This window comes from Hydra viridissima, unplaced genomic scaffold, assembly GCF_058129835.1.
Source record: "Hydra viridissima isolate aposymbiotic clone 2 unplaced genomic scaffold, HvirCarnegie_v1 scaffold_13, whole genome shotgun sequence".
NCBI classification, from domain to species: domain Eukaryota; kingdom Metazoa; phylum Cnidaria; class Hydrozoa; order Anthoathecata; family Hydridae; genus Hydra; species Hydra viridissima.
In genome coordinates, this window is record NW_028324312.1 from 10,968,754 (window position 1) to 10,983,863 (window position 15,110).

The 15,110-nt window shown below is 30.3% G+C and overlaps 2 protein-coding genes and 2 pseudogenes across 3 annotated transcripts; 3 read left to right on the top strand and 1 right to left on the bottom strand.

Moving 5' to 3' along the window:
- Positions 1 to 194: 194 nt before the first annotated feature.
- On the top strand, positions 195 to 7,452 carry LOC145186688 (uncharacterized). Its single transcript, XM_090070777.1, has 4 exons — positions 195 to 243; positions 6,199 to 6,418; positions 6,638 to 6,734; positions 6,848 to 7,452. Exons 1-4 carry the CDS (start codon positions 218 to 220, stop codon positions 7,171 to 7,173), a joined length of 669 nt encoding a protein of 222 aa, XP_089926903.1. The 5' UTR covers positions 195 to 217; the 3' UTR covers positions 7,174 to 7,452.
- Positions 658 to 2,153, top strand: LOC149880484 (uncharacterized). The gene is made up of 2 exons (XM_090070778.1): positions 658 to 949; positions 1,415 to 2,153. The coding sequence occupies exons 1-2, from the start codon at positions 711 to 713 to the stop codon at positions 1,803 to 1,805; spliced, it is 630 nt and encodes a 209-aa protein (XP_089926904.1). The 5' UTR covers positions 658 to 710; the 3' UTR covers positions 1,806 to 2,153.
- On the top strand, positions 2,745 to 4,888 carry LOC149880485 (52 kDa repressor of the inhibitor of the protein kinase-like; annotated as a pseudogene). The gene has a single exon (XR_016446373.1). The product of XR_016446373.1 is annotated as a 52 kDa repressor of the inhibitor of the protein kinase-like (transcript).
- A 6,006-nt stretch (positions 7,453 to 13,458) lies between the features above and the next one.
- On the bottom strand, positions 13,459 to 14,105 carry LOC149880486 (uncharacterized; annotated as a pseudogene).
- Between the last annotated feature and the right edge of the window lie 1,005 nt (positions 14,106 to 15,110).

Sequence of the window (15,110 nt, forward strand, 5' to 3'; positions counted from 1 at the left end):
CAATTATCTTTTATGAAATCATAAAATAACGAACAAAATGCGAAATTTAATCGATAAATGTAAACATATCTATATTGATTCCTTCGCAGCAATTAGCTCCACGCTAGATTTCGGTCTCACGTGAATAAATTATTAATTTACATTCTGACGTTAATATTCTGATATATGCTAATTTGATATGCTAAAACATTTATTGCATACAAGGTGCGCAAGTAGGATGCAAACTTTGATCTTTTTGTTGTTACTGCCAGGGGCGGATCCAGAGGGGTTCAAAGGGTGCTCCAGCACCCGTCAACTTTCAACAAGCAAAGTTTACTATTTTGTTAAATTTTTTTATATATGAAAATTAAATTGTTAAAATATTTTATTCAACTCAAAATTTGTGATTTAATTTTTTGTGAAGGATGTCGAAAATAATTATCTTTGTTGTTGTGTTAGCGCTAGTGTATTTTATATTTATGTTTCGACTAGGAAACTCCAGTATAGTCGCTTTCTGATTGGCCTGCTCCCCTCAGAATTATTTTTGATTGGCCTGCACCCCTCAGAAGCTATTTTTGATTGGCTTGGTTTCTTAAGCTAATCAAATTTGGTTCTGAGGGGTGCTGACCCAATAAGAAAGATCCCTGAAGGGTGCAAGCCAATCACGCATAAATCAGAAAATAGGGTTTTCACTAAGCTTTTGGTTAACTCGTAGGTTAAGTGTTCTAAACATGGCGGATTCAATGCTTCAAATCATTTTAAAATGTATTTTAGATGAAGATAGGGTTCAATCAGAAAAGATATCGTTTTTATCTAATGTTATTGTCGAAGCTCATAATACTATTAGAGAAAAATTTTTGTTTAACGAAAAATCTAAACTAAGTGCATTGCATAAAATATGCAAAGTTTCAAATATTCAGTTTCCCTTATCTCAATCATTTCGAGCAGAAAGCGATTTTCAACCAGTGAGGTAATAATTTGTTTCTTAAATGATTATATTAATTTTAAAATAAAAAAACATACGAAATATTTATGTGTGTGTGTATGTGTGTGTGTGTTGATTAATGGTTAAAATAATAGCAAATAAAGAAATCATATATAACTTTTTTTGCTTAAACATTTTACTACAAACTTATTTTTATTTTAAGATGAAAGATGTGTAAAATTTTGTCCTAGGTGCTTAAAATTTAAAAACATATTTTTCTAGTAAAATTTTGTTCATGCTTAAGTATAATATATTTATATCGTATTTAAAGGAGAAAATAATCAATTATGTTATAACTTATTTTATGTTTGAATAATACCAAAATTACATTTAGTAAACGATTTACCAGTAAGTTATTTTATGACTTAAAATTGTGTAATAATTATTTTGTGGCATAACATTATTAAATTATGTTACCTCGCTCATGTTAATTTTTTGTTTTTTTATTAGAACTTCTCCAAACGGAAACTGTTTATTTAATGCTTGTTCTATATCATTAATTGGAAACGAATCTTTGTCAGAATACTTTAGATATTTGACCAGTATCGAATTATATACAAATGCAGATTTTTATTCAAACCATCCAATTATTTTTTCTCAAACTGATGTTACCAAATCTCAAAGAATTGATGAAAACACAGCTTTTTCTATTATTATTTCCCAAAAAGCATATAATTCTTTTTGTAAAAATAATAGAACACTAAGTGTCATATCAGAGTCTATCAATGTTGCAACAAATTATTCTTATTCCTCGTTTCTTACTTTGTGTGCTCTCTCAAGTGTTGTTGGAATACCAATTGAATCATATTATCCTATAGAAAAGGATAGAAAAGAAATATAAAAAACTGTTTATGAAATACTTTTCAATTGCACTGTTAGACCACGTGTTGAACATTCTTTAAGCACATCTGTAAAAAAAATACACATACTTCGTTGCTCTTCAGTTATTGCAGGTTTTAAACAGACCTCTAATATATTTGTAAACAAAGATCACTTTGTTCCTTTAATATCTTTAAAATGTATTCCTAAAAAATACCAAGTTCCTAATATTTTTGCACCTAAAGTAGTAAAATTACCTGAAATTAATCAACTTACTTCTTCAAAATCTAATATCCTGTTTCCTGATTCTACTCAGGAAACAGATATTCTAGATTCAGTTAAAATCCTTTCCACTTTAAAAAAAAGAAAACAACTCACAATTGATCAATTTACTATTAAGTCACCTTTTCCTACAGACAAAAAAATTTGTGTTGTATCTTCGCCAATCAAATTAAAAAGTTCTTCCACACTATCGATTGCAGAATGTTCTTCAAACTTTATCCATTCACCGAGTAAGGCAACTTTAAACTCTAAAAGTGGTTCTTCTGCTTTTGGAAATAAATGTGAACTATCCTTTGTAAACAAGTACGATATCGGGCTCTATGAATCTTATGGAATTAATAAACTAGGCAATGAAGATAAGTATGATTTATTAAAAAATGTTTATAAACCAAGCTCTAATTTTCATTTTGAATCCAATAAATCAGGTCGTTCCTTTCAATTCTCTTGGCTATCGTTATACTCTTGGCTTGCATATTCAGAAATTAAAAAAGGTGCTTATTGTGTTAATTGTGTTATTTTTGGATCTGAAGAATCAAGTCATAATGCAAGTAAACTTGTTCAGCTTTATAAATCTCCATTTGTGGCATATTCAAAGGCCATTAATAAGTTTAATAAACATGCTAAAAGTTCACCAATTCACCAAACTGCAACTCTAAAGGCAACTCATTTTCGCAAATGTATGGAGCAAAAGATAAATTTTATTGACTTAAATCTCAACAAAGTAGTTGATGAACAAGTCAAGAAAAATAGAGAAATATTAAAACCAATAGTTCTGGCAATTATTATGTGTGGAAAACAAAACATACCTCTCCGAGGTCACAGAGATGATTCATTTTACAATGAGAATGAAAATAGTAACTCTGGCAATCTTCAATCAATTTTGAAATTAATATCTGATTGTGCAGAAAACAATTTGGTGAATGGGCGAATCGCTACTCCAAAAAATGCAACATATCGCTCTAAAACTACTCAAAATGAGTTGATTAATATTTGTAGTGACATTATAATTTCTAAATTGAGATTCGAAGTTAAAAAAGCTAAATTTTTTTCAATATTAGCAGATGAAGCATCTGATGTTAGCAATATGGAACAAATGCCACTTGTATTACGCTTTGTAAATGATAGTTGTGAAATTTGTGAACTATTTTTTGGCTTTATTCCTTGCGACTCAGGCTTGTCTGGAGAAGCTATAGCCAGCCAAATTTTGAATAGTATTAAAGATATGGGATTAGAAATGAAATTTTGTGTTGGTCAAGGTTATGACGGTGCTGGAAACATGGCTGGGATCTGTTCCGGTGCTGCAATAAGAATAAAAACTATTTATCCCAAAGCATTGTATGTTCATTGTGGATCTCATGTCCTCAATCTTTGTGTTGCAGATGCCTGTAACATACAAATAGTTAGCAATATGATGTCAAATGTTCGAGTTATATCTCAGTTCTTTAATTTTAGTCCAAAGCGTTTTGATGTTCTGAAAAAAAAATTGAAGAAATGTTTCCAAAAGCTCATCACTCTCGTCTAATAGATGTATGTCGCACAAGATGGATTGCCAGAATTAATGGTTTAGATGTGTTTATAGAGGTACTTCCGGCTATAATTAAATGCTTTGAGCTAATGATTAATAACGATGAAAAGTCTTGGAATCATGACTCAGTGCGTGATGCAAATATTTACTTCTTTGCTATTAGATCTTTCCAGTTTCTTGTTACTTTAGTAGTGGTGTCTCGCTGTTTAGAAGTAACAAGACCAATTACAAAACAATTTCAATCTCCAAACTTTGATGTTTTTGCATCATGTGAAAAAGTAAATTTGTTATATCTTGCTTTACAGCGACTAAGATCAGAAATTGAACACAGTCATGGTGCTTGGTATAGTGAGGCAGTTTTATTGGCAGCTAGTGTTGGTGTTTATGAGCACAAGCCTCGTACAATAGGAAAACAGCTAAATCGAAATAATTGTCCTAGTGAATCTATTAATGAGTATTACAAGAAAGTTATTACAATTCCTTTTCTTGACCATTTATCATCCCAGATTCAATTACGTTTTTCTAATAGAAACATTGCTGTTTATAATGGATTCTTTGCAATGCCAACTAACGTTTTAAATGTTGCTGAATGGAGAAGCCACTTTCTTCTTTTTTTAAATGAGTATGAGGATGAACTTCCGGAACCACGCTATATCATGACCGAATTGAACATGTGGGAAGATTATTGGCGTAGTTTTAAAAATTCTCTTCCAACTACTCTAACCAAACTCCTTCCTCTTATTGATAGAATAACTTTTCCTAATATATTCACCTTAATTCAAATTCTTGCAACTATTCCAGTAACAACATGCACTTGCGAAAGATCAATCTCTGTTATTCGTCGTTTATAAAAACCTATCTACGTAACACAATGTCACAGAATAGATTTAATAGTCTTGCTTTAATGCATGTTCACCAAGATATCAGCATTGATGCAAATGAAGTGATTGATTGTTGCAAATGAAGTGATTGAATGAAACTTGTAGATATTTTAAATTCTGATCCAATTTAAACTGTTTTATTTAATAATATAATATAAATATATTGTTTACTGTTTTATATATTTAATAGAGTGTTATGGCGTATTAAATGAAAAAAAATATATATGCAGTAGAATCTTGTTAAGTCTGACTCTCAAGGGGAATAGATAAATAGTCAGACTTAGTGAATGTCAGAGTATGTATAGAAAGTTCAATGGGAATTAAAAATCTTACTTAGTAAAAGTTTGACTTATCAGACTTAATTATAAAGTTTTCATTATACTAATTTATTAATAGTTATAATTATAGTTTAATTATAATTAAAGTTTAATTATAACTGGATTTACAAATAAGTCTGTTATTATATTTTTATTTATATTTTTAGGGAATATTCTTGGAAAATAAATGGTCCCAGAACATCATGAAACTTATATTTTATCACAGTTACATAATTTTGTTTATAAACAGTGTTATATAATGTTATTAAATCTAGTCACTAATATTAATGTATTTAGTGTAAAAGTTTATTATTATTGTTATTACAATTTATGAATAATTATATATTTTAAGTATATTATGTGCATAAATTTATTATATCGTAGTATTAATAATTATTTTTAATAGTGAGTTGTAATACATTTGTGTTATAATTGCAATATAATGTGCATGACGCAGGTGTTTTTAGAAGTTAAACTAGATATAGAAGTTAAACTTTATATATTTCTAAGTTTCTGTTTAAAAATCATATTAGAAGCAAAATTTGGATAGTTCCATTGAAACTAGATTTTTATTAACAGCTTCTTTTATCAGTTCTACATTTTGTAACTATTCTACTAGTTTATTTTAGTTTTCCTACTGTTGAAATATGGTTTTAATTTAGTAAAGTTTCATGATTTGAAATTTACTATATTAGTCATAAGCTAACAGTTTAGAAAAATAAATTTAGCACAGTTATGGTAAGAAATTTGTTTACTTTTAACATTTCAAAACTGGGTTTTATTGTTCAATTCTTATGCCATTCCTAGTTTATGTTATATGTCATAAAAATAATTGTGTATTCAATGTTTGGGTTCATGAAATAAAACCCCGTTTATTCGGCAGGCGAGAGTAATTATTTTTATTATCATTTTTATTACCTGTAACTCTGTTATTGAGTTGTTAATGATATAAAAGTCAATTACTGCTAATAAAATTACGTTGCTGCATTATTTTGCATACAAAATACTATTATGGAAATAAAATAGATGTGTTTATAAGAATTCTAACCTTTCTTGTCTGATTATTTAATCAAAATACGGGCAGTTTAAAGGGTATAAAAAGATGGGCAGACAGGTAAAAGACCCAGAGGGACATAGCCTTTCTTTTATTAAAAAAGAGGTTGAAAATTTAAAAAGTTGATGAAAAATATTGTCAAACTACGTACGTATTCGTTGCCTTGAACACCTCTTAAACAAACTTGTACGCTTTCAGGTGACTCTCTCCCCCGTACTTTATAAAAACTTTTTTTATGACCCCCCCCCCCCCCGCCCTTTGCAAAGCGCGCGGTGGGGGGGGGGGGTTAATGAACATATCTTCGCAGTACATATTTGCTCAGCACCCCTCAAAAAAAAAAGCTAGATCCGCCCCTGACTGCTTACCTGCTCTCAAAGCCTGCTTTATCGGAGAAGCAAACCCAACCAAGATGCTAGCGTAGCTGAAAGTGAATTTATCACTCCTTCCATTATAAGTTGCTCTCTCAGATGTTTTCACAAAAATATGCAGTATGATCCCAAAAGTGGACGTTGTCTGTGTTTTACATCAGCCGTCAACTCTCTCACTCAAAGTTACTTGACTTTTGCTCCTCTCTGGGTTAGAACTTCATATGCTTACATTTACAAAAACTGCATGTTTTACTGACGCTTTAAAAAATGTTCATGTTTATCATAGTTAAAGTTGATTTTAGGAATTGTAGTAATAGTTTACTTTTATAATATGTTAATCTGAAAAAACCGATAATATCAAAAGTTGATTTGTAAAAGATATTGTAACTTATTACTCTCTTAAATGACATTCTAGCTTTGTTTCTAGCCATGCAGTTGTAAAAATGGTTCATGCATTTACATAAGCGACGTGGAGTTTAAGTGCGATTGTGGCAAGTTATATGGCGGAGATTTTTGTGAAAAAAGTAAGGGATGCATAAAATATATGAAACAGTGCACTTTTTTTGTTAGTATTTCTGCCTCCATACTGCTTGTCTTAAAACTAAATTTTGGTTTAAAAAGTCTTTGTTTTGATTAGGTTTGACAAACGTAGCATTGTATAAGCCAGCCAATCAGACATCAACTCACTCATTTGCAGTTGCTTCGTATGCAGTTGATGGTGACACAGGTAATGGTATACATCTCTCAAACCATTGCAGCCATACAGCTAACACTGATACTCATTCGTGTTGGCTGGTAGATTTTCAACAACAGATAGTGATTGTATCGATTGTTATCTACAACAGAATCGACTGTTGCAGTGAAAGATTAAGTAACGCCTCTATAACCATTAGCAAAGGTAATAATTGGCAGTTTTGTGCGTCCATTAGAAACATGACAAGCACTTTTAAAACAGATGTTTGAATGTTTAAGCCTACAACCGGTTGCTCGTTTTCTTAAAATATGCAACACAAACTTTCAACCTTTAAGTTTATGCGAAGTCGTTGTGAACGGATATATTTATTGATTATAACCAACGGATTACAAAATAATATAAAGGATTATAGCCTACAAGAGTACCACTTTTGTTACAATTAGTGTGAGTTAGTGTTAGTAAGAGTGGTCTTTTAACACTGTGGGTACACTGTGTCCTTTTTAAAAAAATTTATAATAATGGTATAAATATAATATAAAGATACATAAAATAAACATTTAGAGAAAAAAAAATTGTTTTATATAACTAGATATTTAGTTAAAACAACAAAGTTTTTTTCCGCAAATTTTTCTTTTATGTATTTTTTTTTTTATAAATCTTTATATTATATTTATATTTGTATTTTTTCTCTAAATGTTTCTTTTATATATACGAAATTTGTCATTTCTTAAATCAGACATTGAAGCTGCAAAAGACACGGAAAACTTTAAAAAAGTGAAAACTGAAAAAGCTTTCATTATTGCATAAACCATTCATCTTGTTCAAAGGTATGAAGACATTTTACAAACAAAACTTCACTTTGAAGAAATTGAGAAATTTAACGTCGAAAAAGAAGACATTCAAAGACAATACTTTCAAACAGCGTCAAAACTTGTCGATTCTAAAAAGTGGACTCATATTAAAATTGAGCAAAAACCAATCTACTTGTACAAATACAAATACTGCTCAAATGAAGACCTCAACAAGTTTGAAATGGATGAGTGCGGTAAAAATTTTTGCTTAAAATGTTCTTGCCTACAAGAAACTCTAGACGCTAAAGTAGTTTACTATCACTTCAACACAAACAAAATAAGCTCGTCAAGAATAATCCACTTCCAAGAATGCATTAAACAATACAACGGAAAACAAAAATGCAAAGTTCAAAAGGAGATCTTTGAGAAACTAAAAAGCAAAATTCAAGCTTTAAACCTTCTCGTCAACTCCAATAAAAAAAGCATCAAATATTCCAAAATTACCAAAGAACATATACTCATCTTCTTAAAGCAACTTGGGTTTACCAATCACTATGAAAATGCAAACCACATTTATTTCGTGCTGACTGGAAAAAGAATTGATGACATTGAATACTTGGAAGAACAGCTCATCAAGGACTATATAGAATTCTCTTCTCTCTATGACACTTATTACGTAAGAGACAAGTCGAAAGAAATTAAAAGAAAAAGCTTCATTAACGCGCAGTATATTTTGTTTCAACTTTTAAGAAACAGAAATCATCCATGCAAAATTGAAAACTTTTCTTTTCTAAAAACGATTGATAAAAAAAAGCTGCATGGTGAAATTTGCTCTCACCAATTTCAAAAACTTGGTTGGACTTTTACACCCACTTTCTAAATATTGAAAAATTTAACCGTTGCCTTAAAATAAGACGGAAATGTACATCAATGCGTGAGAACTCTCATCTCTCTAAAAGGTGACACAAATATCAAAAATTAGCACGAATCAAAAACTTAGCACGCTTAGGTATAGAAAAAGTACCATTGCGCCAGAACTCTCATTTTCTTACTACTGACAAAAATAAGATTGAAACAGTTAGGCAATTAATGTTTTTTATTATTTCTATATTGTATAATTGAATGTATATCTTGTTCAACTCTCAACTTTGTTTTTCTTTTAAAAATTATTATTAAAATGCAAATAACTAATTATGTTTTCGGTATAAAATATCAGCAGTTTTTGAGGGAGTTGTTCTGCTAACAAACCAACTTTTATTTAATTCAATAAATAAAAATTTGTACCGATACTAGGTGCAAACAAAACATTTTTATTACCTAATTGTCACAAATTATATTACGTATTTTAAATTTCTGAAAAACAATAAATTTTGATGAATGTCTTTAAATTGATTTATTTTGTCATACTACATTTTATGTTCATATAATTTCATGGTATAGGTTACTGTCTTTTTTAAGCACTAAATCTTGTTATAGTGAGCTAATTTTAGTTTGACTAAAAAGTTAGTCGAGTAATTTTTGTTCGACTAAAACTAACCTTAACTCCCACCAACACATATTTACAATTATTTGGTTTTTATTTTAAGATTTTGGTTTCACTATTTAAACTATTAGCTCCGTAATCACCTCTTCGCCAAGGGCAAGAAATGGTCAGAGGGGCTGAAACTTGGTTCCAGCCATTAGCAACCTGAACATGGAGTCCGGGGGGGGGGGGCCAAACCTTGCCTAAACCTTCCTTGAGAAAAATTAGACCTGTGTGCAAAATTTGATGAGGATCGGATCAAGTCTTTGGATTTGTATAACACACCCACATACACACACTCATACAGACATACAAACTTTGGGCTTTATAAACTAGATTAGAAATGTTTTGGTGGTTTTTACATTAAAAAAAACAACAACAAAACAACACCAATATTGGTTATCAGGTTGTCGTATTATGTACAATTCTTTTCCTTTTATTTAACAATAAAAATTTGATTTCATTTAAAGAATTGATATTTTTTCAGAATAATTGCTGCACTCTTTAATTGAAGTTTAAAAAATAGAATTATTTCGTTGGTTGCTAATATTTCGGAGGACAATGTAACTTACTGAAATATTTAAAAAAAAAAAAAAAAAAAAAAAAGCCTTAGTTTTCGTTATGTCGCTCTTTTACGCAACAAGTGTGTTTTTAATCCGCTGTAGAACAAGATCTTTCCCACAAAAATGTAAAAATGTTTTGAGGACGATGAGGAAGCACATCATTTTAAAGACTCCCTTGTTTTTATCATTACAGAAATTTAGAGAAAACTGAACCATGATATTTCTTCTAAAACAGTTTTTATTCAGAATTCATAACATTCTAGCATTTTCTTTAAAAAACAACTATAATCGGGACAGGAATTTTTCAAATAAGCGAAAATTTCAAACATTCCCAGATTGATAAATAAAACATCAAAAGACAAGTATGCTCTGGCCTAAAAGTGTATATAAATTGTAAAGATTTTCTACAGAAGTTTGGGATTCTCATAGGAGTCTTCTAGAACTTCTTCAAGACTCAGAATTCGAACACACTTTTAAAATATAGCTTTTTGTATCGGGTGTGAATTCACTTTGTTGGCCTATCGACGCACAATAAAATAAATTTTTAAACTTAAGAACCGTTCCATTTTGATAAACTTTAAAAAATTCGATTTCTTTTAAAATTCAAATTATTTTAAAATCTATGGAAGATGGAGCCCCATGCCACACAGCAAAATCCAATGAAAAATTATCAGCTTCTCAAAAAATTCCACTATTGGATTGGCCAGGGAACTCCCCGGATTTTAACCCTATAGAAAATGTATGGGAGTTATTAAAGAGAGAAATTTCTACCGAAAAGGTCACAAATAGGACCCAATTGATTGAAAAAGTTATTTGGCATTGGAACCATAATGCACATTTGAAAGAAATGGCTTTAAAATATCTGTATAATATGCCAAATCGTCTTCTTGCAGTAATTAAAAATATAGGAAGGATCAACAAAACAGAGAATTTCTCTTAATAAACATATTCTTATCAAAATTTTGTGTATTTTATGTTAGAAAATAATTACCTTTTATATAAATAAAAAATTTGTTTTTGTATTTTTGAAGAAAAAATCAAATTTTACTATTAAACTGAGAAAAATTACAAAAATAGCAACATGGGCTATTAATTTGATCAGGGACAGTATATACATATATATATATATATATATATATATATATATATATATATATATATATATATATATATATATATATATATATATATATATATATATATATATATATATATATATATATATATATATGTATGTATATACTATATATATACATATATATATATATATATACTATATATATATACTATATATACTATATATATATACTATATATACACACACACACACACACACACACACACACACACACACACACACACACAATCATAAGCACAATCATCTGTTTTCATTTTTTTAAATCTTAAAAAGTATTGTTATTAAAGTTCATTAGACATTGCATACATATTTCATTTTATATTTAAAAGAAATCAAAACTGATACAGTCTTTCTTTTCCCATATGGAAAAAAAAAAAGGGAAAAAACCTTATGGCAAAACTTTATTCTTAGTGAAGCTAAGTGATCGTACATCAATTTTTTTTTACAAGACGTTTTTTATTTGATAAAATCATCATTAAAGAGGTAAAAGCCACTAAGTACAGTATGAATGAAAATTATAAAATGCCACTGAGTGATTATTTACTGAGGTTCTACAATAGGAAAAATTGCGTCTATAATAGTGTCTAAATCATTCTCACGAGAAGCAAAGATCATTATGTACAATATAAATTCCTTTCTTTCCGAGTTACATGTAAAACCTGATTTTCTCCTAAACGCAAAACTAGTACTTTTCTATCCTTTGGTCCGACAAAATACTGACTAAGGGTGCTGGTAAGCAACGGTATTGCGAAACTAACATGCAATAAAATAATTTTGCAAATGTGTAAATAGAACGCCATAAAATAATTATGGAATTTATCAATAACTAAGTAAAAATTAAGTTAAAGTTTTGTTTTGAATTGAAAAATATTTGACATCATGACATCACTTTTTTCCTGCTGTAACACGAGGTTGTTTTATAAAAAAAGACAAAATGTGCGTAATTCAATTTTAAGTCGACACTTAATGATATTTGCTACTATAGGATTTTTTTCTAAAACTTTCGGGTTTTCATTTTAGGCGTAGGGCGAACATTGTGAATATCTGAGCGCTGTAAACTCGAGAAATTTTCTTTCGAGAAATTTTCTTTCGAGAAATTTTCTTTCGAGAAATTTTCTTTCGAGAAATTTTCTTTCGAGAAATTTTCTTTCGAGAAATTTTCTTTCGAGAAATTTTCTTTCGAGAAATTTTCTTTCGAGAAATTTTCTTTTAAGGGAACTTAACAGATGCGGACCTAACACCCAGTTCATTCAAACAATAAAACGAGTTTTAATCATTGTATTTTAAACTAAAGTACTTTAAATAAATTATGTTTTGTAGTTAGCATAATCGGGGTATGACATACTACGTGAGCTAGGTTAGCTATTTTTATTTTAGATTACGCGCTAACACATTTATATTCTGGCTGCTTTAGGTTTGGTAATACAATCATTACTTGTTTCTAATGACAACAACACGGTTTAGTAAATCTTTTCCCCTAGAACTTTTAACTTCAATAGACTTTTTGATTTCCTTAAAATGTATTTTCTTGATGTCATTTTTTTTGATACGATAATTTTAATCGGAATATTAAACTCGGAGTGTAAACAAACAGATTATGGGTAAAGTTCTAATAATCATGTTGCTAAGTTTTCCTGGAAATTTATCACTCCTCAGTCAAAAAACAAATTCTTGTTCGGTGTAATAATCAAACCACCAACAATGAAACTTCGAAACCTAAAAAATCGCTAATAACATCGTGAGTATGAAAAGCCAACTTGTTGCGAAGAAAACAATTTGAGAACGCAAGATGAACTAATCAGTTTAGAAAGCCACAGTTACATTATGTAACATTAATGATGAGTTAAAGTGTTCGGAAATCACTGTGTAACAAAGCCAGAAGCAAAAATATTGAGTAAATTAAATTGGATGAGTTTTTTAACATAGCATTAAATGTTAAAAACGTTAAAATAGCAAGAACGCTTATAGATTATTTTTCTTCATTTACAATTGATTTTGAAACATTACGTAACTACACACGGTTAGCAAAATTATTCAAGGTTGCTCAACCTATTAAAGGAAGTAATTATATCTTTTTACCGTCTCTTACAAAGTGAACGAAAATAGAAATTTATGCCATACAGTTCTTTTCAATGTTAATCGAATTTCTAAGACTTTTTAAGCTAGTATTCATTTTTCTTTGATACATAAACAAAGTTCTATTTAAATTTCTTTAGTTAAGGTGCTTTTTCCATGAATTTTTTCCATGAATTTTTCCATCTATGAAGTTTAAGTTCTTAACAAGTTCAGAATAACAGCAAATTCAGAAAAAGTAAAAAAACAATTTTTTTTGTGTGTGTTTTTAAATAAAACAACCAAGGAAACTCAAAGCGAATTTTCGGTTTCTAAGACAAACAATCAAATAAACAATCTCCATCTGCGTTTGTGATTGGATGGTTGGAGTCGTTTTCAGTCTCAATGCCGCCAGATGTATACATTGCACAGTTGTAGTTTAAATTTAGGAGCACAAACCAAACTCTTTTGGCCTGTAATATGATACGTCAACAAAGAAACTCTTTTGGCCTGTAATATACCTCAATGTTTTCAATCTTTAAGTCTTTGTTGACTGTTACTTCGCAAATCCCAAACATCTCATACGTTCGACCAATCATCTCATACGTACATCTTGTTGCTTGTATTTACCTGAATACGTTCCCCAATGCCTCCAAGTAAACACAATCTTCGGTGGTCCTGAAAACACTTTCAAAAGCTCCCATGGAAAAGAGTTGTTAAAACAACTCCTAAACAGGTCGTGCGAAGTTTCAAAGTTTTCTTTGGTTGAGTCGTAAAACTCAGGATTACACACGTTCAATAACACGTTGTAGTTACCTACGCGAAGATTTTCTTCGCCCGAATACCTTTTCCCACCGTTAGCGCTGATGCAATAATACTCGTGGCTCACTGTGCGCCACTGCTGAAAATCAACTTTGTGAGAGCACTCCATTTCCCATGTCTTGACCAAGTCTTCAACAAGCTTTTCAAGAGACCCTTGAGGATGGTTCATAGTCTTCCCTTTAAAGTACTCCAAGTTGGCAGACGTGTAATCGGGTTTCCCAGAGCGCCACTTTATGGTAGGATCGTCTAAATCTCCACGATCAGGCTCAATAAAGCCGTATTTTTCTATATGCTCCTGAGCTAAGTTTTTCATTTTGATGCTTGGAGCCGACAGGAATTCAACTTGAAGGTACCAACATTTTATTTCAATGCACAAATAAATATCTTTAGAGCGTTGACTTTCTGCGCTTTTAAGGCTTTCCTGTGTAAACAAGTCAACTTTTCCAATTCAACTAAGTCAAGGAAATGCACCTAAATTATTTTAAGCCAGTAAAGCAACAAAACTTTAATTGCACCTCAATTCTTCCCCATTCTACAATTTTATATTAACTGAAAGCAACTTACAGATAAAAAAAAAAAAGTAGTTCCCAGATAAATGGATGAAATGTACAAAAAAAAAAAGTTTTTTTTCACTTAGACATCGGACCTTCTTTCATGGAACTTGATTTCTGGAAAACTAGCTGAAGGGGAAGTTTCAGCAGCAAAAATGTAATTGTTGCTGACATTAATTCGGCGACAGAAAATGTCCATTTAATCAAGATTGAGAGCACGAACGCAACAAGTTGGAAACGAGTGCGGAAGCAACGGCGTTGAATCGAGGGTGCAACCAGTGCTGTAGCATTTAACGGCTGGCAAAAGAGTAGCAAGTGCTGACAAAAGCAATCATTCCGTTTGAGGTTGAATCCAGTTAAATATAAACAGAAAGAATTGAAAGACACTTTTTTGTAATCAATCAAAAGAGCCCCATCCCCACAATAAACTGAAAAAAGATGTACAAAGTGTTTTACAATCATTAGTCTATTAAGCCTTAATGTTCAAGACATTTGACAAATGTCTTGAAGTTTAAGTCTCAATAGTAAGCTTTTATTATTAGATTATTACAATAGTTTAGTAAAAATAATTATTGTTGAATTTGCTAAGAACCGTCAAAAGCACCCTAGTACCCAGTACGCTGACAATAATCTCAAAACCCAAGACATATTTAATGTTCAGTTCAATACAGAACTTTTTAACTCCAAAAAAGGGGCAACAGGGATACATTTTAAACAATTCCACAGGCAACAGAATGGTTGAGATATACTTCGATCAAAAGTTTGCT